Genomic DNA, 24,539 nt, shown 5'->3' with positions numbered 1-24,539 from the left:
TGTCAGTTCCTCTCAGTGCAGAAGAGCAGGGAGGGCTGGATGCAGCCACATCCCCTTTGGAGGATGGCACTGAAATATGAATTTAACCACAACTCACTCATGATGTGACTATAACTCCAAGTTTGGAGATGCTGCCTTCGTTCCGATGACCCCTGGCAAACCCATGTGTGCGGAGAGTTTCTCAGAGTACTCACCTCTTGGTAAAGATCTCTTGATTATTTTCTCTTTTTAAAAACTTTAATACTAGTATTTAGCTGTAGGAATGCAAAGATTTCCTGTTTCTAGTGCAGGGGGAGGTAACCAGCATGGCAGTGTTTCCTAAACGAGGGACACTGCTTGTGTAGGGAAAGCCCCTGGCAGGCTGGCCTGGTTTGTTTACTTGCCGTGTCCGCAGGTTTCGCTGCTCCAGGCCAATGGGAGCTGCTGGAAGCGGCGGCCAGTACGTCCCTCGGCCCGCGTTGCTTCCAGCAGCTCCCACTGGCCTGGAGCAGCAAACCGCGGCCAGTGGGAGCCGCGATCAGCCAGACTTGCCAGGGGCTCTCCCTACACAAGTGACGTCCCAAGTTTGGGAAACACTGCAGTAAGGGATCATTTCTCCATCTACTTCTGCAAATAACTTTTCAGATGGCCCCCTCAAACCTCAAAGTTTCCATAGCGTGGGTAGCAAAACTCTTACTTCAAGCTGTTATTCCAAACCCTGCTGTGCATGACACAGAATCCAGTCTAACGGCGTTCCTCTTCGGGCAGGTCGCTTTGCTGTTCAGGACGTGAGGCAGACAAGGCTGTCAAGAAGGTTGGTGATCCTGCTAAGGTCACAAAGTCAGCAGTGAAGGCTACTGAGAAGTGAATTCTCCTGCTACTTCTCCACTTGCCAGCTTGCTCAGAGGTACCAACAACAGCGAGTGCCCAAAGCTGTCTGATCACAGCTCAGTGTCTGGACTCGCTTATCCAGGACTGGCTCACGAGTAGTAAAAAAACAACACACTGGAAAAGCATCCAGGGGGAATGGGACTTTCACGCTGGGGTCTGGGCTGGACGTGTGGGGTTTCCTGACCTTTTTGGTGTGAATAAAACATTTCCATGACAATCTGTCTAACCATTTCTGGTGTAAATAAAATCTGAACTTTATTTCCAGGGCTCACATCCGAACTACAGAAACTAGACGTCAGAATTCCATGCCAGAGGGCTAAACCTACATTTGGCTGGAACTCCAGCAAAGGGATTGTAAAACTAGAAGAAACCTCCAAGCTCACTCATGCCCTGAGCAGTCTAGAAACCTACTCAAACGCCTCTATGGAGGGGAACAAGTGAAGCCTTTGCATTCTCTTCTGGTTTTTATTTGTTTTAAATTGACATTCCCTACTTGGTTTCGAAAACCAAAACCAGCTCTTTTGAAAAGGGAAATTCGGTCACTTACCCCAGCACCAATCTAATTATAACTTCCCCATGAATCTTAAACTGCAGCTTTTGCTACAAGCCATCATTCAACTGTGCTGGGCTAAGTAAATCTAGAAAAAGCAGAGATTAAGCTTCAAACCAGGTCTGAAGGCAGTGTATGAGGCAGTGTTCTCAGAGTAAGGCACGGGTAAACGAGATACTCGTTTTCTGCAGCGATCAGCTAAATGAGCTAGGCCTGACCTCTTGATACACTGTCATGTATTCTCCTTTTTAGGGGCAGAGTTATCAACATTTCCGCCTCCTCACTTCCCCACCCTTATCCACTGCAAAATGCAGGCAGCTAATCCAGGAGTGCTTCATTTAGCAGAAGACAGGCTCCTATTATAAACACGTAAGAGTCCCCTGGACAAGACTCACCATTGCAGAGCACCCCTCCTGAGGCAGTGGGGCATCACTTTGCTTTGATTTCCCCACAAGGTCTTTGGCCTTCTCCTGCTGTACATGTGACCCGGCCTTCCTACCAAGCCCCTTTGGCTTCATCCAAAAACAATAGCAAAAGAATCTTTGGCTTTTTATAGGTGGGGTCCCAGCAGGAACAGCCAGTCTAGCCCCAGCTCCTGGTCTAACTTCCAGCTAAGGGCCTCTGGCAGGCCCCAGTCAGTCCCAGACCTCAGCTGCTAGGCTTTCCTCCTTTTAAGTCCCTCCTACACCTAGAACTGAAGAGGGCTGACTTGCCCCCCATCCCCGAGCCCATTCCCCCTGCTACAACCACTTGTAGCTGTTACAGATTGGCTGGACAAGCTCAGCTGGTATAATCACTGAACACGGACCTAGCAGCTATTATTCCAGTAGTGCTTAATGTCCTTAGCCAGGGCCTGCTAGATTGCAGAGGATCATCCAATTTGTGGTCAAATACATGAATGTTCCTCGACTCCACCTCTTCCACTGGATGGCCCATTATGACTAGTCACACTCTAAAATACCTCACTTCTGTACATTCCCTATTAACCTGGCCAGAGCCTGAAGCCAAAGCCTTCACCCTCCCCCAGACTGGAACTCAGGCACCCATATACACCAATTACAGTGAGTATAATCATCGTGCCTAATGATACCCAGCACTTTTCATCAACTGATCTCAAAGCACTCTACAGAGGAGGGTAGTGTCATTAGCCCCATTTTACAGATGGGGGAAACTGAGGTACAGAGAGGGACAGTAACTTCCCCAAGATTACTCAGCAGGCCAGAGACAGAGCTGAGAACAGAACCTAGGTCTGAGCTGTAAGCCACTGATTTATTCACTAGGACACACTACCTCCCAAATCTATTGTGCACACACATGCATTTCAATGGTGCTTTGGGTCAAGCGAAAGCTGAGGAAGGATGTGAGAGAAGGGCTCAGAATTCAAGAGTTGGGTGGGCAGGTTGGGAAAACAAATGGCTCCTGTTATTCGGGTGTCCAGTGCTGGAAAGAGAAGTGGGATTACTTGACTAATCTGTGTTCACTAGGCTGTTTTCTACCTCCTGCCTTGGTTACATATTCTTCTCCTGGCAGTATGCCTTGGCATTTCATTGGAGAGCAGTGTCCTCTCTAGCCCAGTCCTGGATAGTTCCACTGCCAAAGGTTACATAGAACAGCAGGCCAAAGAAATTGAGGGCCGCTGACATGAAGAAGACATTCCTCCAGCCAGTCAGGAGGTCCTGGGGAGGTACCAGACAAGGGGTAATCAGTATCTCCATTCCCTCTTATGGCCACAGGAAAACACTTGAGGCTTTCATTCAGCTAAAGACTTGCTGTACCAGTTCCCTGTCTAGCTGTAGATTTAACTCCTCAGATTCTGCTTGGGAATTCCTTGCTTGCTACGCTGAATTCAAGCAGCTCTGTCGTCACTGGTATCAAGCTGTCCCTAATGCCCCATTCTCCAGCAGTCTCCCGCCCCCCGCCATCTGTAAGTAGATCTAGGTTGGAAGCTCATGTTGGGAGGAGTCCCTACTTCTTGGATCATAAGAGCTTCTTCTCCACGACTTAGATACTTGTTGGACACATTTGGCAATGTGGATGCTGCCTAACACACGTGAGTTGTTAGACCCCACCTGAAGCCAGTCTCCTGGGGTTTCAAGAGCTTAGCCAGGACTATGTTTTGATTCAGTGCACAGAAACCATTCTTGGGCCAATCTGCTCTATTCAACTCCATTTTCTTTTCTGAATATTTTTGTGTTAGGAGAAAGAGCCTCCAATACAGCCATCCAGAGAAGCTCTGAATTACCTGGCTGGTGAGGAATCCAACTGCGGTGGGAGCAATTATTCCTGAGACTGTTCCAAAGGTGTTTGTGAATCCCAGCAGAAATCCAGCGTATCTGGGGAGAAGGGAAGGGACAATCTCCTGAGCAAGGCAAAGAGGGACTTGCAAGAAGAGAGAAAATTAGGTTTCAATTCCCTCTCCCCCAATCTCCTGGAGAGCTTCAAAGAGAGCAGGTTCCACTGGAATAAACTTGTTATACATGTAACGGAGTCCACCAGCTAGCAGCGGCTTCTCAGCTTGGTCACTGCCTGTCCTCTTGACAGACAGTAAGAGCCTTTACCCACTGCTATAATTGGCTCTGAGCCTGCTCTTCTGTGCCTTGGTTTTGCCTGTCTGGCTTCAGATGCCACCAGCTGCAGAAGATCCAGGAGAGAAGAAGCAAAAGGCAGCTGAAGTAGTTGAGGGCTGGGGTGATGGACATTATATGGCCGAACATGTTGGGTCCTGGAGCCAATGGGAGCAGGAGATAGGAGGAAGGTCTGGTGGTCTCACCTGGGAGCAATGTCCATCTGGTTAATGTAGAAGCCAGCCCCGCACATGCTGATTACAGTCACGGACAACGTCAAAAAGACCACGGCTGCTGTGTAATTGCAGCTGACGTAGGACATGGCCACCAGGAAGACGGCTGGGAGCATCATCCCTAGGGAGAGAAGGGGACGTGGGTTACATGGCTGACCAAGCGAAGGTTTGTTGAAAGACCCTGGAGGCAGGAGGTATCTGTCCTTACCGAGCACCGAGAAGAGTTTCCGAACCGTTGCTGTGCTGAACATGTGCTTGGACAGGAGAAAGTCTGCCAGCAGCCCCGACACGATGGTACCCAGCCAGTTCCCCACGTAAGGAAGTGCAGAGAGAAGCCCATTCTGTAGAGTGAAGGGTAAGAGACTCGCCATTCTGCACGGAGCAGCGAGAGGGACCCCACCAACACTAGGCTGGATGTGCTCAGGGGGGCTGGAAATGTCAGGATCGCAGGGACTGCCAGACTGGGTTGGACCTGAGGTTCATCTAGCTCCATATCCTATCTCTGACAGCGGCTAGCACCAACCAGCTGCTTTGGAGGAACGTGAAAGAAACCTCCCCACCCCTAGTAGTCGGAAACTGGCCTAAGTCCTGAAGCCTGAGGTTTAAGAATTGGTTAGCATTAACTTTTACCCCTGTGGATGTCCCCATTCGGGAGACAGACTGGCGCGGCGGTGAGCGATGGGGCACCACGGCAAAGCTCACCTCTCTGATGTCAAAGTGGAGCACGTCGTTCATGTACGTTGGCATTGACGTCAGCAGCATGTAGAACAGCCAGTCACTGCAGAAACAGGCAACTGCGATGGCCCAAAGAGGCAGTGATTTCATCATGGCCAGGAGTGGAAGGGAGTGTCCGTGAGAGCTGCCCTTGAATAACCGCACCAGTTAGTGCCCCTTTTGCGGGCTCCTTTTCCTTCTGGCTCTGTCAATGTCCAATAGGCAGGTGGTCTATTCTCTCCCTGACCTCGCCACTTCTTCCCAGAGTTTTAGCTGCCTGCTCTGTGTTGACTCCTGGATCCCCCTGTAACCCCTCAACTCTCCCAGTTGTGCAGTCTCATATCTGACATTTCCCAGATCTGCCACAGACACCTCAAGTCCAACAGGCCAAGCACCGTGCTCATGTAAGAACGCTGGGCTCCAGGGGCAGTCGGTAGAGTTGTACAGGCTAATCTCAGGGCTGAATTTTGCTCAATATATTAAAACTTCTCGTCCTTCCTCTGAGACCCATTCCCCTCCTGTGACAGTCCATGATCCAGCTCATCCTACGGCTCCCTTGACCCTCTCTGCCCTCTTCTCCCCTCACATCCAGCTCCCTGACAAATCCTTGTGCCTTTTCCTCAGGGATGCAACCTTCCCTTTTCATCCCTGCAGCTGACACTCTAGCCATGCCTTGGGCATCTCTCAGCTCACCTGTGCAGCCTTCCATTCCAGGGCGCATTCTGGCACTCAGTCCAAAACACCACGGCTTAGGGAACCTTCCTCCTATAGTTCTTACCATCACCCTGCTCCTCAGACCCCTCTGCCTCAAATTCAAGCTCCTTGCCCTTGCCTCAGACTTCCCGCACAACCCAGCCCCGGCCTACATCTCCCATTACCTCTGACTCCTCCCACTGCTCCTTCTGTTTCTCCCAAGCTCCATCTCCTCCCACACAGCTTCCAGTCTCCCATCACATGGAGCTGCCTCTCCCAGTTCATATGCCAAGAGACCTCCTTTGGCTTTGAAAAATTCCTCCTTAAAATACACGTTTCATGAACCACAGGCAGGCCAATCTCCTCCCTGGCCCTGACTTTGGCCCATTCCCATTGATCTCTTTTCTGCTGTATGCTTTATACCTGTATCTGAACTAATCTGTAAGCTCCATGGCGCAGGGCCCTCTTCTGCCACAGACATTTGCACTGTTCTGTAAATAACATACCCAGCGGAACCCTGAAGACGGGCTCACTTGGAGAAGGTCCCATTGTCCCAAGCTCTGTTCAAAGGTGGGAATACAGGGAAAACTAGGTCAGAGTTAAAAGGCTTTCAAAGAACCTGGTTGGCCAGTGATGACACAATGTACTCCTTCTCGCCAGCACTAATACGAGGGTGATGTGTAGGGTCTTCATAGACGAGAAGGAACCAGAACACACACCAAACGCAGCCAATGCCACCTATGGAGAAGGGGAACAGTTCAATGGCTCCTGTGTCAGATCTTATGGCAGCACAGGCAGGTAGATACCAACAGAGATGGGCAGGCAAGACACTGCAGCTCTGTGACAGACTCAGGTGTGAGGGTCTTGAAGGGAGGGGCAGGTGTGTTCTGCTGACTCATGCTGGCAGATAGACCAGGTGGGGCCCGTTAGTGCCAATCCACAGTATAAAAGGGTTTGTTCCCTGCCTCTTGGGGGAAGGAGGAATTAGGTAGTTGAGGCAGGAGTTTTTGCCTTAACACCAAACAGCTCAGGCTGTGGTTCATGTCTGGCTTTCCTTAGTGTGAAAATGAAGGAAGTGCTGGACAGCGTGTGAATTTGGGGCACTGCCCCTCTATATGTGTGTGCTGTGTTGAGGGGGGAGTGGGAAATCTGCCCAGTCACAGACCCCTCAATATGACAGTGATGGTGCATTGCAAACACCACAGACAGAGAGCAGAGACCACTGAGGTGGGGGAACACTCCTTCCTGTTCAAGACAGTTTGAGGGGCTCTGCCGACTAACATTTTTGTACCTTATTGATGCCTCTACTCTTATAGTTCAAAATGAAAGGTGCCAGCCCGACAGCCCTGAGAGCTCTCATCCACAGAGTAGACACAACTCGGGCAGCAGCAACACGAGCCTCCTCCACACCGCCCAGCCAACAGACCTTCATCATGAGCTGAAGGAGAAAGAGGGAAGTCCAGCCCTTCTGGTTGGAGATGCTGATTGCGACGGTGGTCTCTCTCAAGGGGGACATTTCTATATTAGGAACTGGATTGAGAGCCCCGACTCCTCGCATCGAGGCAATGAGAAAACCTTCATATGCTTCACTCTTGTGCGGCTTAACTTGCCAATGAATCTGCTACAATGGAAACCACAGCTACTCACCGAAGATGAAGAAGATGTAAGGCCACCCCAGGTACTGGCAGATGATTCCAGCTGCAGGGAAGGTGATGAAGGTCCCAAAAGTGCATCCTTAGGAGCAGATGAAGAGGAGTTCAGAGCAAGGGGGTGATACAGTAGTGGCCACAGAAGATGACCTGGGCTTCCCAGTGCTCACCCCACACCATCCTGTAGTAACTCTTCCTGCACTATCAAGCCAGAACTGAGAAGACAGGGTGGAGGAGAAGGTAGAGAGGATAAAGGAAGAGGAGATAAAGGAGGAGGAGAGTGGAATATTGTGTAGGAAAGGGAGAAATAGCAGTAGAGAGGGACGTGCAGCCAACTTTTCTTCATGAAGGACCTTTGGTCTAGAACCTCAAAGTCTCTCCAATTCGTAAGTGGAGCCGCTTGTCTGGAGCATGGTGGAAGAAAAGCCGGCATCAGGAGAGCTCTCCTTTACACAGGAGGGCGGGGAGCTGGGACTACAGGGAAAGTTGGTTTGGCAGCAAAGAGCGTCACTATCCCTTACCAGCTTCAGCGAGGTTCATGAGCCTGCTGCGTTCCAAGGGAGGAGCCCATTTTGCCCAAAGCGTGTATTGTGCTGGAAATATCACCCCCTGCCAAGGAAAACACAGGAGTGCGTGAGCACAGAGGGGAGTGGGAGCTCTGGGAGCGATACCTGGGGAAAGCATTAGCAGACCTCATGATCTTTCACTGCTATGACCCTTGCTCCACCATTTCCTCCTACTTTGGTTTGTCATCATCCCTTGCTTGTAAGTTCATTGGGGCGGAGTCCTGACTTGTTAACTTCTTCTGCAATGCCATGCACCCAGAGGGTGCTGGACACATAAATCCACAAGCCGCCGAGTCACAAGCTCGAAAGGGAAGGCCCTACCTCTGCCATGCCCAGCACTGCCTGCAGCCCAATGAGGTATGCTGCTCCCAGGCTAGCTGCCAGCGGCGCGAGAAGGGTGAGTGCTGAGGTCGAGAGCAGCCCGCAGCCCAACACTAGCTTCCCTCCGAACATTCCCGACCAGTATCCGCCGAGGAGCTGGGTGAAGAGGTAGCCATAGAAGAAGGCACTGAGGATGACGCCCTGGGTCTTAGCGCTCCAGTCGTACACGGGGGCCTGGAGGAGACAGAACGTGCTTGCATCAAAAGGGGGAGACAAAACCGAGGCACGTCCCTTGAGGGGGACACAGCAGCAGCTTTAAAACAAGCCCAAGGGAGAACTATTCTCACAGGCCTGGACTCCTCCAGGAAGGGGTAAGTGGCTTGTATGCACAGACCTGTCACCAGTCAGGTGGCCAGCGCTCTCCTAATTACACTGGTGCCTTCGTTTAAGCACATGTGCAACGGATACAGCCCCAAAGCTCCTCTCTAAACAGCACCTCATTGCTGCTGAGTTGGTCCATAGTGCAAAGCCAAGGGATAGAGCCAAGTTGCTGGTGAAAGGATCTGGCCCTGCCTTTACACTTACTTCTTGGGCGAATTCTTGGTGGGAGCCGTTGGGCTGAGCGTGGGAGCGATTGGGACACACGTCCGTGGAGATATTAGGCAGGCTGCCCGGGTTGGTGCCGTTCGTCATGGCTACGAGGGCGATACTGAGATTGACCCGGAGCGAATACACCATGAAGAGAGAGAAGTGCAGGATGAGAGCCAGGCTGTAGCGAGCTGAGCAGAGGCCTGGGATGGAGAACAACCACAACAAGCCACAGATGGTCAGGTAGGCTGCAGACTAACCCTGGAGGTGCCCCCTCACCCCTGGCTGTGAGGGAATTCCAGGCAGTGGCACTGGAACAGTTTTTGGAGTGGGGGTGCTGAGCTGCACCCCTCTTACACCTATCCGTGCCCTCACTGTCTCATAGAGCTGGGGCCGGGAGCAGGGCTGTGGTTCAGGGAGGCGGGGACATAGACAGGGTAAGGAGGTGAAGGCTGGGGCCACAAATAAGGGCGGGTGCGGAGCCCCGGGTGTGGGGCCAGTAGCCGGGACCCCGGGGCTGGTGGCCAAGCACGACCCCAGGCCAGCAGCAGAGCTAAACCTGAGCACGCCTACTTCCCGCGCCTATGTCTCCAGGTAGCACCAACAGTCTTATTTCAACCACAAACCATCCTGCTCAGAGTCTAACACCTTGGACAGGGCCGTCCAGACCCCACTGCCCACACAGCTTTACCCCAGGGCATCTCTGTCCAGACCAAACCTCCTGAAAGCTCACTCTGCAGTCACCCAGCATCATTACACACATATCCCTCACCCAGGGAGGTGGGAGAGAATTTCCCCTTTGCTGTCTTCAGAGCAGGCTGGCCACGTCAGGGCCAGGATTCTTGTTGAAGTAGAGAATTACTTCAGGGTCCAAGTCCCAGCCATCCTCTTTTCCGTTTGGCACTGATCTGGCATCCCTACTTTATCTACCCAGCTCCTGAAGAAACCCAAGAGCAGCTCAGGAGGGAGCACACACATTCCTGACCACAGAGGGGACCGTGTCCTTTCAGGAGAGGGTCCCTCCCACACTATAATCCACTTTACCAGCACTAATTAATCCTCACAAGCCCCTTGGGAGGGTACTGAGCTTTATCATCCCCATTATACAGGGTGGAAACTGAGGCATAGAGAGGGGAAGTGACTTGCCCAAGAGTCAGAGCCAGAATTAGAACTTGGAAGTTCCTGGGTCCCAGTCCCATGTTCAGAGCACTACATCACACCTCTCGTTACCCTCGCGTAGATTTACCTTTCCCAGGTGACAACTGCTGGTTAAGCAGAGGGGCAGCATCTTCCTGATCTGACTCTGGGCAGTCCTCTGCCTCAGCATTCTCAGCGCTTTGCTGCATTCTCTCCTGTAAGCAAAGCTGACACCTAGTCCTCCTCCTGGGAGCGTCTCCACAACTTCTGGAACATGAAGAGTTTTAGACATTAGTGAACTAAAGGCACGGGGACCATCTCCTTTCTACAAACCTCCTGTAGTTCTTCCTACAATGCAATCAGCCCCATCATGGGACTGCTGCAGGATTGTGGAATATGAATACTACCCATCTAGTGCAAATGGGACACATTTTAAGAACAATGTGATTTACAATGATATAAAAACTTCTAGGCCCAGTCTTGTGTGGTCCTTCCTATTTTTGCCTTTGATTGTCACAGCTTCCCAGTGGGATAGAGAGCCCTATTTTCAGCATGGCTGGATGCTATTCCTTACTGCAGATATCCCTCACTGTTCAGAGAATAGCCTCCCCCTGCACCCACAATCTACCCTCACTCTGTATACTGTAAACTAATGCTTGTTCCAGAGGGCAGCTGCCAAGCCAAAACATTCTTTGACACATAGAGATAGAATATCAGGATTGGAAGGCATTTAGTCCAAACCCCTGCTCAAAGCAGGATCAATCCCCCAGATCCCTAAATGGCCCCTTCAAGGATTGAACTTGCAACCCTGGGTATAGCAGGCCAATGAGCAAACCACTGAGCTATCCCTGCCTCCCTCTCTAAGCAGGGATCCTAGAAATCCCTTTGCCACAGAAAAAGACATGGACTATGTGTTTTAACAGATATCAGAGGGGTAGCCGTGTTAGTCTGATCTGTAAAAGCAGCAAAGAGTTAGTTTATAAGGTGCCACAGGACTCTTTGCTGTTTTAACAGAGAATCTTTAGCTTTTACATTTTGTGAAAATATAAAAACATATACAGTGGGAACCCTGATTATCTGATCTAATTAGGGTGATCAGATAGTGAAAAATTGGGACAGAAGGTGGGGGGTAATAAGAGTCTATACAAGAAAAAGCCTCAAATATCGAGACTGTCCCTATAAAATCAGGACATCTGGTCACCCTAGATCTAATTGAGCCTGGGGCCAAATTGGGAAATCAAAAAATTGGATAATCAGGAGAGTGGGGACTCCGGCTGTCAGCCCGGGGCAGCAAGGCTCAATTTGTCAGCTAAAATATTGTAAATGTATCAATAAAACATTGTGTTCAACTGATTATATATATCTCGTGGCTAGGGAAGCTAAAATTAAGTAGTTTATTTTAACAGCGGAAAAACACAGATCTTTATGTTTTTATATCAGAGAATTTTGGTTTTTTTAAATCAGGAAAAACTAGGATCCCTGTAGATAATTAAGATGTGCTAAGGCAGAGAATTGCAGTGACAAAGAGAGAGCCCCCCCCAGACTAAAATTCTTCCTATATTCCAGCATACAACTACATAACTAGGCAGCTTCCCCGCACCCCAAAGTGGAGCAGATTGGCACTGATTTTCTGAATTAACTGCAACTTCTCTAGCAATCAAATCCAAATAATCAACTCACAGACGAAGCAAAAGCAGAAGCAGTCCTCTCCTCTTGTTTTTCAGTACAGGGTGTGAGAATTCATTCTGGCAGGGATGCCACGAATTCAGACTGGGAACAAAGAGTGAGTCACATGAGAGGCAAGCCATGTGACAAAATAAGTTTGGCAAACACCAGCTGTGCTATTTAACTCCTTAGTAGGCCACTGACACCTGGTTTTTAAAAATCATTTTAAACTGTTAGTAAATTGGAGATAGATGGCTAAAAACAGTGATGATGAAACAGTGTTTTGCCACCGTTAGTTTAGACCCAGAACAGCCCTATGGGGTACCTGTTATCCCAGATTTAGTGGAGAAATTAAGTGAGATGCCCAAGGCCACAGAGGGAGGCTGTCTCTGCTTACCATTGTGGTACTTTACAGCTAAATGTGTTGGCCAATCTTGGGTTCTCCTAGAACTCTTCCTGTCTACACATATATAAGTAGCCTTTATGTGTGAAAACAGACTATGGGACCTTCATTTAGAACTGCACGTATTCAGTCATAGCTACTTACTGTGATGACTAACAGGGACTCTGCTGGCCACATGCTGGTCTCAAGCAATCCCAGGGCTGCTAGTGTATTTGTTCAGCTGTAGCTGACTGGAACCCAATCAATCACCCAACTTATGATGCACAAGAAGTTCCCTCTTGCAGATGACTGGGTGATAGCATGTTTCTAATGGGTTTGCAGGGCACTGGCAGCCAGGGAGAGGCATTTTTAATAAACGTGTCTAAATCAATAGGGGATTCAGACTCTTACAGAAGGGGAAATAGCGTTGGGCAGGGACATGCAATGGGACAAGGGGCCTGGTCCGCATTAGGGCTGGAATCCCAGCAATCCCTCAATGGCTTTTTACTCATCTGCATGTGCCCTCCCTTGGGCAGGGCCTGAACAGTCTCGGGGGTGTGGGTATGTGTCTATTCACCCTGGTACTGGCCTGCTCCTCTTCTCCTGGTGACACATCACTCTGCAATCCAAAGGTACTTTCCCTTATCTTGCTGTCAAATCACACTGAGGACAGCCCCTGCCCCCATGGTCACCGCAGCCCCCTCTCCCCATGGCTCTATCATGCCCCATCTCATCCCTGGTGACTTCTGCAGCCCCCTCTTCCCCCATGTCTCTATCACCCCACTGGCTCTCACTGCCCCTGCAGCCCCCCCCCATGGCTCTAGCACCCTCTCACCCCCATTGCCCCTCCATCCCTGCAGACCCTTCCCCATGGCAGCATCATCTCCCCTTTCCCCCCACGATCCCCTGTGACCTCTGCACCCCCCTCCCCCCATGGCTCTATTACCCCACTGGCCCCCACTGCCCCTGCAGCGCCTCCCCCCATGGCTCTATCACCCTCTGATTCACCCCCATAGCCCCTGCAGCCCCCTCCCCCCATGGCTCTATCACCCTCTGATTCACCCCCATTGCCCCTGCAGCCCCTCCCCCATGGCTCCATCATCTCCTCTTTCCTCCCATGATCCCTTGTGACCTCTGCATCCCCCTCCCCCCATGGCTCTATTACCCCACAGCCCCCTCCCCCCCAGTCCAGGGCGCCCCTCCACAACCAGCTCCTCCCAGCTGCCCCGCCCACCTGCTGCCGGGTCATGTGACAATCCAAGATGGCGACGCTCAGGCTGGTGCCGGTGGCGCTGCTCACCTGCCTGCTGGCCGGCGGGCGCTGCTCGGCGCAGCGCGCGGGCCCGGTGCCCCTGGTTATGTGGCACGGGATGGGTGAGCGCTGGGGCCGCCGCGAGGCCGGTGCAAGGGGGGGCGCTGCAGGGCTGAGGGCGGGTTGTAGGTCTGTTGCTGCCCCGCCAAGGGGTGCAGGGGTGGGGGGTCAGGCTGGGGCTCAGCCCCAGGGCTGCAAAGGGGGGGCCTGGGGGCCCTTGTCTGACCAGCCTCCCCGCCCCCCGAGAGGGAGTTGGGGGCGGAAGCGGCGTTTCCGTGCACTGCGAGCCTCCTGCGCAGAGCAGCCTTTGTAATTCTCCGCGGTGCTTTTTACTGCGTCCCTGCTGCATCTCTCACTTCCCTAATCCCAGCTGCTGGTTTAGAGACGGTGCCTGTGTGCAGAGCAGGGGTCGGCAACCTTTCGGAAGTGCTGTGCCCAGTCTTCATTGATTCACTCTGATTTAAGGTTTCGTGTGCCAGGAATAATTGTAGCGTTTTTAGAAGGTCTCTTTCTATAAGTCTATAATATATACCTAAACTATTGTTGTAAGAAAGGAAATAAGGTTCTTTAAATGTTTAAGAAGCTTCATTTAAAATTAAATTAAAATGCAGAGCTCCTGGACCAGTGGCCAGGACCCGGCCAGTGTGAGTGCTGCTGAAAATCAGCTCGCGTGCTGCCTTCGGCACCTGTGCCATAGGTTGCCTACCCCTGGTGCAGACCATGCTTGCCTTGAGAGATCATGGGATCTCCGCTCTTACATGGGGAGGGTGGAAAGCAGGTTATTAGCCAGTGTGCGCACAGGTTCAAACAAGAAGCTGTGCGCTCTGCCCTAGTGACTTCACTTTTGGCCACATTTCAGATTGTCTGGAATGAAAAAACACCCCCACATTCATCATGGGACTCTCATTTAACTGCCAGGAGGGTGATACCACAGTGCAGGCAACACCCTTTCCTTGTGAAATGGGGGATGGAAAAAAGCAAAGTAGAGATAGATGTGTGGGAGGTTGGACTGTGAATGAAGGATCAAGGTGGCTTCTAAAGAGTTGAAGTACTCTGATGTCCAGCACCCTTTGGGAGAGTTCCCTACTCATTTAGCTTCTGTTTTAGGCCCTGTCTACATTATGAATCACATTTAAACATGGTTGTGATCCAGTAACGTTGTCATGTGCTTTCCTTTTGCATGCAGTTTCACAAACCAGTTTTAACGTGGTTATGTTTTGTAGCATGAGCAGGATTTTAAATAAACACTTTGATAGCTCATTTACAAATAGAATTATCCCCACTTTTCAGACGGCAAAACTGAGGCAGGTCTCTGGTAGAGCTGGGAAAGCCAGATTCCCAGTCCAATGCCCTCTCCATTTGATCATGTTGCCTGCATTTTTTATTACCGGAGATGATAAGCATTGTAAAGGATCGTTCAGCCTAATAACAGTAATAATGCTTATTGCTTTTACAAACAGTAAGTATTCCTCATAACATCCTTGTCTAGATATTAGCCCTGTTTACAGGGAGACTTGGGCACAGAGAGCCTTGCTCAAGGCCTTAAAGAAAGGCACTGTAAGAGCCTGGACAAAAATTAGGTTTGGAAGGATTAGATTTGTATTGCTAAGTGTTGGTAGACACCTATTTCACTGTATGCACAAAAACTTAAAAAATATTTCCATAAATGAGAACTAAAATTTACAGATAAAGTAAGCAAAATGCTGCTTTGGAACTTGTTAGAGATTTAAGGGTATTTACCTGGTATATTTTGACATGTTGACCACTTGGTTTTAATGGTTATAAAGCTTTAACTTTACAATCTCAATGTCTGTCATTAACTGATTGACCCGCTCCAGTTGTCTACACTCCCCTCATAATTTTGCGCAACTGTGAACATTTAAATGGATAAAAATCTAAAAAAAGCTTAAAAATAAACAATGACATTGGTCAAAATTATATATACAAAAACTGAATTCTGCTACACTCAATTCATATGTAGGCGTTCCTAGCTCCCAGGCCTAAGCTTGGACCACTAGACTATGCCTCTGGAAGTGTCTGGGCCAAAGATACCACAAATAAGATATTCCTGTGGGAGCAGGATCCTGAACCTCTGTAGCATCATGTATAGACTGTTGTTCAGTCAAAATGGAAAGCATTGCAGCAAAGAATTTCTGTAAGGATGGGCATAAGGGAAAGACCTGGAAGGCTGGGTGAGAATTCAGCATCCGTGCTGGCTTTAATATTTGGATAGTCTAAATCAATATCCTGAACTTATTAGCAAGAAAGCGAAAGGAGGCCATCGTGGGCTGGAACCAGGAAGTGCATTCAAATGGTTCATTTACAGAGGAGGCTTTGTGCAATAAGCGTGAAACTTTGCTGTATTGACACTTGAAAAAATGCATGCTGCTTTCCCTGGTGAGGTTGGAAGTTTGGTATTCAGCACCTCAGCTATCCAGTGTGAGATGGTTTTATGATATTTGATGAAAATTTCTCTTGTCCTTTCTGCAGGTGACAGCTGCTGTAACCCTGGAAGCTTAGGATACATTAAAAAAATGGTGGAAAACAAAATTCCAGGAATTTACGTTCTGTCGCTACAGATTGGAAACAATGTGGTAGAGGTAAAATCAGTTATCTTATGTAAAGCTTCTGCTTTCATTGAGTATTACTGGTTAGTGATCACTGTGCATTCTTAAAGGTGCTGTAAGTAATTAACAGTCTCTGCTTTTGACAAAGATCCATAAAGACACAGGGAGAGCTTTCACTATTGCCTTTTTACTGTATCAAACGTCTTTGTCTTGGAGAAACTGACTCAGTCTAGTTAATCACATGTTGAAGAAAACTAGGGATATGACAAATCCCTGATTTAAATTGGATTCATATCCAAATCCACTGATTAGTGTTTTGAAATCTCTACAGCAGGGGTGGGCAAACTATGGCCTGTGGCCGCATCCAGCCTGCCAGATGTTTTAATCCAGCCCTTGAGCTCCTGCTGGGGAGTGGAGTCTGGGGCTTGCCCTGCTCCAGCAGGGGAGCAGGGTTGGGGCCACTCTGCACAGCTCCCAGAAGCAATGGCATGTGTCCCCTCCAACTCCTATGCATAGGGACAGCCAGGGGATTCCGCTCCACATGCTGCCCTCGCCCCAAGTGCTGCCCCTGCAGCTCCCATTGGCTGGGAACCATGGTCAATGGGAGCTGTAGAGGCAGCACCTGCGGACAGAGCAATGCGCAGCAGAGCCGCCTGGCCATGCCTCTGTGTAAGAGCCGGACATGGGACATACTGTTGTTTCCGGGAGCAGCCTGCATCCCTGAGCCACCCCTCCATGCCCCAACCCTGATCCCCCTCCTGCCCTCCAAACTCCTCAGTCCCAGCCTGGAGCACTCTCCTGCACCCCAAACTCCACATCCCCAGCCTCACCCCAGAGCCTGCACACCCAGCCAGAGCCCTCACACCCCCCACACCCTCTGCCCCAGCCTGGAGCCTCCTCCCACACCTTGAACTCCTCATTTCTGGCCCCACCCCAGCCCCAATTTCTATAGCCAGATGTGGCCCTTGGGCCAAAAAGTTTGTCCACCCCTGCTCTACAGCTATTAGCTATGTGATGAGGTCCCATGCTTTCTAAGGGAGATATTCGTCTCTTCCTGTGTGTTAAGCTAACCGCATGTTTTTATTTAAATTTATTTTTATATTGTATTTTACCAGTGTTACAAAGATATAGCCTAGCTCCTGCACACCTGTATTGTTGACTGTGCTATGTGTGGCCAAGAGGCTTACATTACTAGCTAGTGTAGTTCTAGTAATAGCTATCACAATAATGGGTGACATGTCTTGTTACCTGGATTCATAGAGGATGCAGGTAAACCTTGGCTTTGTGGAAGTCCAGGGAGGATGCAAACTTTAATACAGGCAGGGGAAATATGACAGCTTACTTTTGGGCTGGGAGTTCACAAAGGGAGTCTTGTAAAATTGGGGCCTATCTAGAACTCATGGAATTTAAGGAGAAATCTTAGTCCCTATGAAGAACAAGATGATTAAAATTAACATATTAGCCCATTGCAAAGATAATTTGCCCATCTGTTCTTCTGGCTTATTCCCCAGGATACGGAGAACAGCTACTTCATGAATGTGAACAAACAAGTGATGCTGGTTTGTGACAAACTCGCTAAGGACCCTCACTTGCAAGGAGGATACAATTCTATGGGATTCTCCCAGGGAGGCCAGTTCCTGTAAGTTTTCAGTTGGATTTAATTTAATTTATCTTTGGGAAAATGTTTTAGGTTACAGAAGTTCAGGTGGGACTCTCCCTCTCCCCCCAACACCTTCCCAGAGGGTTCAAAATAAAATGTAAATAAGTGTTCTCTGGGCACAATTACATTTATTTTAAAATACTTTATTCTTATGAGTCTAAGAACTGTACAATTATAAACTAACTTTCACAACACCTTTGTAACACATAAGATTTCTTCAGATGGGGAAACCGAGGCACAGGGCTGTTAAGGGTAGTATTTTCAAAAGCGCATAAGTCCCATTGATGGGATTTTGGATAACATTTCAAAAGTCCCTAAGTAACTAATTTAAAGCTGGTCGCAGGCAGAGCTTGAAGATGGTTATTTAAAGTGCTATATACAAACTGTCTAGCATCTGTATAGGAGGGGGAAGCTAAACCCTTTCTCTTTTCCCCAGGAGGGCGGTGGCACAGAGATGTCCTTCTCCTCCAATGTTCAATTTGATTTCCATTGGGGGGCAGCACCAAGGTAACTCCCTCTTTGGTTTCTAGAGTCCTCTGTGTCATCCCCGTTTCCTAAACCTACATGTAGGGAATGGAGGGGGAAGCTGCTGTTGGGATAAAACTCCTCCTCTTCCCCTGCCCCCAAAAGCCCCTCCAAAAGCCTCTTTTTGACCTACTTTCATTTGAAATAAAATAACTGGATACTTTTGCCTGTCTTCTGATTGGATTTGATCACTAGGCGAGTGCTTGTTGTGTTCTGGGCTGATCTTGAGTTAGAATTAATGTCTATCAGCAAACCAATTAAAGGGATTCCTAGCTAAAATAGGGACAGACAAATATCATTCTTCAGGATGCAAACTGGGCACTGCAGGGGTCAGGAATCTTCCCAGTGTATGTGACTATCCAATTAGCCAGGTAGCTCCCTTCTACCTGAGTCAGAAGCATCGTCGATTGGCTATTATTGGAGCAGATACTGGACTGCAGAGAACAATAGCCTGAGCTGGTGTAAGAGCTGCCACAAAACTAAACTTATTTAGATTGGCCAAATCGTGATTGGGTGACAGGGACCTGAAGCTATCAGCATTTGACGTATTAAACTCCACGGAGGGAGAATTATTATTCAGGGTGGCTCAAGGAGGTAAAATGAGTGACAAAGGGATCAAATTCAAGACAGGGAAAATGGCTAAATACCAAGGAAAACTCCTGCCAGTGAGAGCTCCAAGACAGGAGTAATCATAGAATCTCAGGGTTGGAAAGGACCTCAGGAGGTCATCTAGTCCAACCCCCAGACCCCTAAATGGCCCCCTCAAGGATTGACCTTACAACCCTGGGTTTAGCAGGCCAATGCTCAAACCATTGAGCTTTCTGGGAACTGCTAGAAGCCCCATGGTGTGAGTCTCTGTTTACTGCACTATGCACAATTGTAGGGACTATGCTGCCAGGAACAATAGTGCGGCTTCCGATCACTAAAGAGCTAGGAGGCCTCTCCATTTATCTGTATGACCATCTGCTCCATAATGATGCCCTCTGCTGGTCAGCTAAGGAACATTTTCAGTTCTCTCCATGTAATAGTGCCTTGGGGGCAGGCTGTCTGTAATGGGATTAGAGACAGCTGGGTTCCTTGGAGTAATTCCAGTTGCTGCGTCAGGAGGAGGTGGTTCTTCATTTGTGGTTGCAATTCAGTGGCTTTCAGTACTGACCACTGAATAGAGATGCACATCTTGCTGCCCCAGGTGTGTTTGGCTTTCCACGCTGTCCTGGGGAGAAGTCCCGCATCTGTGACTGGCTTCGAAAGATGCTGGACCTTGGCGTGTACACGAAGGTGGTTCAGGAGCGGTGAGTATGTTCGGCGGGGGACTACGCAGACTGCAAAGGCTGAGGTGAGATGCTCCTTTGGCCTGTGTGTTTCCAGTGTGAGCTTTATTCTCTCTCTCATCCAGCCTAGTGCAGGCAGAATACTGGCATGACCCTGTGAAGGAGGAAGAGTACCAGAAAAACAGCATCTTCCTGGCTGACATCAATCAGGAGAAGGTACAGGCAAATGCCATGCTTACAGCTCTGAGCCTGGCTTGTGATTTGGGATGGCTGAAATTTTCTTCCCTTCATTGTTTTCATGGCTGGGGTCTTTCAGGTTTAACTCTTTGGTGGTTCTTTCCCTTGTGGTGTAGGGATGGCCAAAAGGTAGCACTCTTTGTCCCGGTGTGCCTGGTACAGTTCCCAGTGCTCTTGCAGATATTTTTACTTGTGGCTCTCTGCACAATAGCTGCTCCACAGCATGGCAGCAGAGTGGTGACCACTGCCTTCTGTGTAATAAGAATCAAGATTTGTATAGCTCTCCATTTTCAAAGCAGACTGAAGTAAACAGTTAATCCCCACAAACTCCCTGTGAGGCGGGGGTGGGTGGGTTCCCCATCTGTGAAATTGGATAAGTGACATCATCATAGGAAGTTGGTGTCAGTGCTGGGATTAGAATGTGCGGGTTCCCGATTCCCAGTCACGCATTTCTAGCATTGTCTTGTGCATCTGCCCTGATTAGCCCTAGACCAAGCTGAGATCATGGGCTGCCCTTTCCCTGACAGGGAGGGAGGCTGGCACTGCGGTGGCTGGGTCAGGAGCCTGGCATGCTGAGAGCAACATCCCAGCTTCAATGTGTGATAAGCATGTCATGTGTTTGACAAAGTTTGTGGCTTCCCTCATCTAAGTGAGACTCCAGACTGCCTTATTTCTGACAAGATTCCGTTGTTTTTGTTCTGACATCTTTCCCAGGGCATCAATGAGACCTACAAGAAAAACTTGATGGCTTTGAAAAAGTTTGTGATGGTGAAATTTCTCAATGACTCAATGGTAGACCCTCCAGCCTCAGAGGTGAGCAACTCCTCCAGGTGCTTGGGATAAGGCAGTGAGGCGTGAGCTTTCACTTGCTAATGTCTTTGTCGTTGTCTAGTTTTCTGAATGGTGCTCAACTTTGAATACAAATCCAGGATGCAGTAACCAAAACTGGATCCACTAATGTACGTCCAGCCAGTTTCACAAATAAATTGGGCAAAAGAAAATCAGAAAAGGGAAGGGAAAATGGTCTCGGTGCGGTCAAGATGCTCCAAACTTGTAGGTCTCTGGCAGACATCCTCAGGGAGAGAAATTCTTCAGACAGGATCCTTGCACCAAAAAGTCCCTGTGATGATCCAAATCTGTTAGAACCACTGTGTGGAGATCAGACAGCCTGACTGGCGATAACAGCCTTGGATAGCTATGATGGGAGGAGAGTTGCTCAAATACATCATGGTCTAAATTCAGACTGCCTTGTATCAGATTAAGCACAGATGAGGGTTGCAGTGAACCTTGTTCTAGCACCTTTAACTTCACTCTGCCATGACTCTGAAAGAATAGTGTTCGTTTAGGGGTCAGACACAAGGTGGTGGTTGGAATGTACAGTACCTGATTTATATTGGCAGTGTAAGCCTAAGGATAAGCATTTCATGCTCTGAAGAGTTGCAGTTATCTATGAGATGCTAGGTAAGGACAGTATTGGCACTCAAACTTTAACTGGTTTTGTAAATCAACGGTTCTTCAGATGTTAAAGTTTCTGTCCTGCCCTTTGATAGCAGGGCTCTCTGGGGTTTATTCAATTTGAAGTAGTCATTGGTGGATTCAGGTGGAGGCAAGGAGCTCCATCTCTTCCTCAGTCAGAGGAACAGTCTGCCCAGGAACAGGCCTCAGTGGTGAGATGCAGAACAAGCTTGTTTCTGCAACAGCTCTGTTGTCTCCTTGTTTTTCTTCTATAGTGGTTTGGATATTATAGAAGTGGGCAAGCCAAGGAAACCATCCCCCTGCAGGAGACCTTGCTGTACACAAAGGTAAAAAGCTGGATCTTCTATGGAAGAATCTGCTGTCTCCATATGGTTGCCAATTTTGGTTGGACATATTCCTGGAGGTTTCATCACATGACATTTCATCTTTAATTAAAAATTAATCTTTAATTCCTGAAGACTCCAGGACAATCATGGAGGGCTGGCAACCCTATGTCTCCACTGTAAGTAGCTTAAGCTCTCCCCAAGAATCTTGGCAGGGTTCCACCATCTAGCTTCTCTCTCTCTCTCTCTCTCATAACAGATTGTATTTTGTATCTGAACTTAGTTCCCAGGAAAGGAAAAAGTTGGATCTGCTGATTAACCACAAGATAGACACGCTTTTTTCCCCATTGAACAGATAAGGGAACTGAGGAGCCTCAGTACCTCAGGGTCCCACAGAAATCTGTGTCAGAGTAGGGAATTGAACTCCAGTCTTCTGAATTATAGGCCAGCACCCTGACCTAGCCTTTCTCCTCCAGTCTCTGCTGGAGATAACTTAGCTGAAAAGTACTTCTCCAGAGCAAAGTTAGGCCTTTGGAACAAGCCAAGTTGCACCAGATGAGGGTTTATTTTTTTTAAGAGAGTCCCTGGTATTCATATTTCACTTTGTATGGCTTGCACAATTTCTTCAGCCTACACCATCTTAAAACTGCTAGGCTACCAATATGCGCAGTGTGTTTAATGCTGATCTTGTTTACACTGCTCTAAATCAGGAGTAACTTCAGTGAAGTTAAAAACCTGTCTAAAAGTGGAACACACACTACCAGCCGATCACAGCCTCATGCACACATTGGCCAGCTGGGTTGCTTCTCCCTTTGGGTGTGAGATCCCTTTTAAGTGAGGGAAAGGAATGAATGCTTCACTGCAGCAACCCATGAACTTGGCCCATGGCCTTGACAACAGGATGCAGGGAATGTTGTGAGCACCCTTGATAAAACACAGCACTGCATCCTCAGCCTAGCAGGTAGTTTTGAGGCGGGGAAGACCTGTTTCCTGGGGCCTGTCCTAGTCCAGCTTTCATTGCACTTATACAGTTCCCTCCTTTTTAAATAAGCTGTTGAAAGCTCATGCTTCTCACAGCAGCAAATGCACCATTTTCCTAGCAGGGCAGTTGCATTATGCCGTGTAATTCCCCCACGCAAAGGAAAGAGCTATTTCCATACAGCCTGAACTCCAAGGGCTGTTGTACCTGGCCCACGCCTATTCTCAACAAAACATTGGTCTGTTCTATTGCAGACTATAGTAAAGGGCTCCCCTGCTTGGTAATGATGATGGGGGGGCCAGGGACAACACTTGAATTCCAGAAAGAGACAAAGGGGAACTCTTGTAAATAATCAACGCCTAGAAGTGGGAAAATAGTAAAGAGTAGATCCTAATGGAAGACACAGTGGGATCAACACTAGTTGTAGACAATGACTAACATGGCTACAACACTGCAAACCACCACCTAAGTCTCTATGCTTAAAGTTATTTAAGCATCTTTGGTAGCCTACTTTCATGCTGGTCGTTTTCTCTTGTAGGATCTGCTGGGGCTGCAGCAGATGGACAAGGCAGGAAAGCTGATATTCTTGTCTGTGGCAGGAGATCACCTTCGCTTTTCTGAAGAGTGGTTTTATACAAACATCATCCCCTTGCTACACTGAAGTCAATGTGTGTCAGCAGCCTGACAAGAGAAGGCAGCTTCCTTCAGACCAAGCTCCTGATACAAGGCTGAGGAAGTCACCCTGTCAAGTTCTAACTTGGATCCAATTGCTGTAGCTAACTAAGCTGCCGCTTACTGCGTAATAGCATGTCCCCCATGCTGCAGCATGGTATGAGGGTTAACCAAGTATTTAAGAGCATACTAGTCTGCTGGCTGTTGTCAGGAGTGCATTAGAAGTGGCACAGATTAAATTTTAGTAGGTTTAAATTTAATATGCTATTATGGTGCAGCATATGGTCCCAACCCAGACTAGGTATCTGTGTTAGCAAGTTTTGTATGGTTTTCAAAGAAGCTAATGTAACTGCACCAGTCACTTGCTGGAGCATAGTTCAGTGGTTTTCAAACTTCTTTTCTGGTGACCCAGTTGAAGAAAATTGTCTATGCCTGTGACCCAACAGAGCTGGGGATGAGGGGTTTGGGATGCAGGAAGGGGCTCAAGGCTGGGGGAGAGGTTTAGGGTGCAGGGGTGAGGGCTGTGGGTTGGGGATGGGAATGAGGGGTTCAGGTTATGGGAAGGGGCTCTGGGCTAGGGCAGGGAGTTGAGAGTGCAGGAGTGGGTCAGGGCTCCAGGTACAGTCTCTGGGGTGGGGATGAGGGGTTTGGGGGGGCTCAGGGCTGGGGCAGGAGATTGAGGTGTGGGTTTACCTCTGGCAGCTCCTGGTCAGTGGCACAGCTAGGGTGCAGAGGCAGGCAGGCTGTCTGTCCTGGCACCATGGACCATGTTGTGCCCTGAAAGCAGCCAGAACCAGGTCTGGCTCCTAGGTGGAGGCATGCAAGCAGCTCCACAGAGCTCTTGCATGCAGCCCCAGCTCCCATTGGCCAGTTCCCGGCCTCTGGGAGTTCAGAGCTGATGCTCAGGGTGGGGGCAGCATACGGAGCCTTGTGCCCCCCCCCCGGCTTAAGAGCTGACCTGCTTCCAGGGTGCAGCGTGGTGTCAGACTCAGAACAGGTAGGGACTGCTAATTTTTACTGGCTGGCTGCCAGGGTCCCTGGGTGCTGAGCAAGGCACCTCAGTACTGGGTCATGACCCAAAGTTTGAAAATCACTGGAACAGTTTAACAGCTGAGCCATTTGAGACTGGGTAGTATCAGTTCTAACCACATTCCTCTCCCTCTGTCAGGATACTTAGGTTAATACTAACAAGCTTAACTAGTTTATGTAAGGTCCATAGAATGAGGACCACCACTTAGATTTAAGGACACACGTTTGTAGAAATAGGGGAAAAGATAGCATTACAGCTGGGGGAAGGGGTTCTGGATTAAGTTTTCAATGATTATTAAAAGCTTTTTGATAGTTGTCAGCTGACCAGCTACTGTTGTGCACTGGTTCGATGTTGATTCTCTTTAATAAAGAATGTTTTTACAGCTGCCTAATGAACTAATAACCTCTCTCACTGCCCTGCCAATGACAGATTCCCTTCCTCAGCCAGGGAGCTAGCAGCATGAATTTGAAAAAAGGAAAGTAGTACTAGGAGTGTTAGTGCTTTCCACTTAGCGTCTGGTCCTGCAATAAACTTTGCACCCACACACAATTCTGA

At 48.9% G+C, this 24,539-nt stretch overlaps 3 protein-coding genes across 3 annotated transcripts in view; 1 reads left to right on the top strand and 2 right to left on the bottom strand.

Moving 5' to 3' along the window:
* CAP1 (cyclase associated actin cytoskeleton regulatory protein 1) overlaps positions 1-24,539 on the bottom strand; it is a 91,516-nt gene that overhangs the window by 50,769 nt on the left and 16,208 nt on the right. The window lies entirely within an intron of this gene.
* On the bottom strand, positions 314-10,183 carry LOC116830227 (sodium-dependent phosphate transport protein 3-like). The gene is given in 11 exon segments (XM_075060780.1): positions 314-3,096; positions 3,663-3,753; positions 4,191-4,558; positions 4,920-5,081; positions 6,244-6,362; positions 7,272-7,358; positions 7,795-7,882; positions 8,161-8,394; positions 8,746-8,961; positions 8,963-9,033; positions 9,979-10,183. Coding segments are annotated over 11 exon segments (1,767 nt in total). The 5' UTR covers positions 10,178-10,183; the 3' UTR covers positions 314-2,964.
* PPT1 (palmitoyl-protein thioesterase 1) lies at positions 13,185-24,375 on the top strand. Its single transcript, XM_032789575.2, has 9 exons — positions 13,185-13,306; positions 15,735-15,844; positions 17,323-17,450; positions 17,908-17,978; positions 19,186-19,288; positions 19,393-19,483; positions 20,219-20,317; positions 21,235-21,306; positions 22,821-24,375. The coding sequence occupies exons 1-9, from the start codon at positions 13,195-13,197 to the stop codon at positions 22,941-22,943; spliced, it is 909 nt and encodes a 302-aa protein (XP_032645466.1). The 5' UTR covers positions 13,185-13,194; the 3' UTR covers positions 22,944-24,375.

The sequence above is a fragment of the Chelonoidis abingdonii genome, chromosome 25 (genome assembly GCF_003597395.2).
Source record: "Chelonoidis abingdonii isolate Lonesome George chromosome 25, CheloAbing_2.0, whole genome shotgun sequence".
Classification (NCBI taxonomy): domain Eukaryota; kingdom Metazoa; phylum Chordata; order Testudines; family Testudinidae; genus Chelonoidis; species Chelonoidis abingdonii.
Note: the sequence above shows the minus strand (reverse complement) of the source record. Positions and strands in the feature narration are given on the sequence as shown.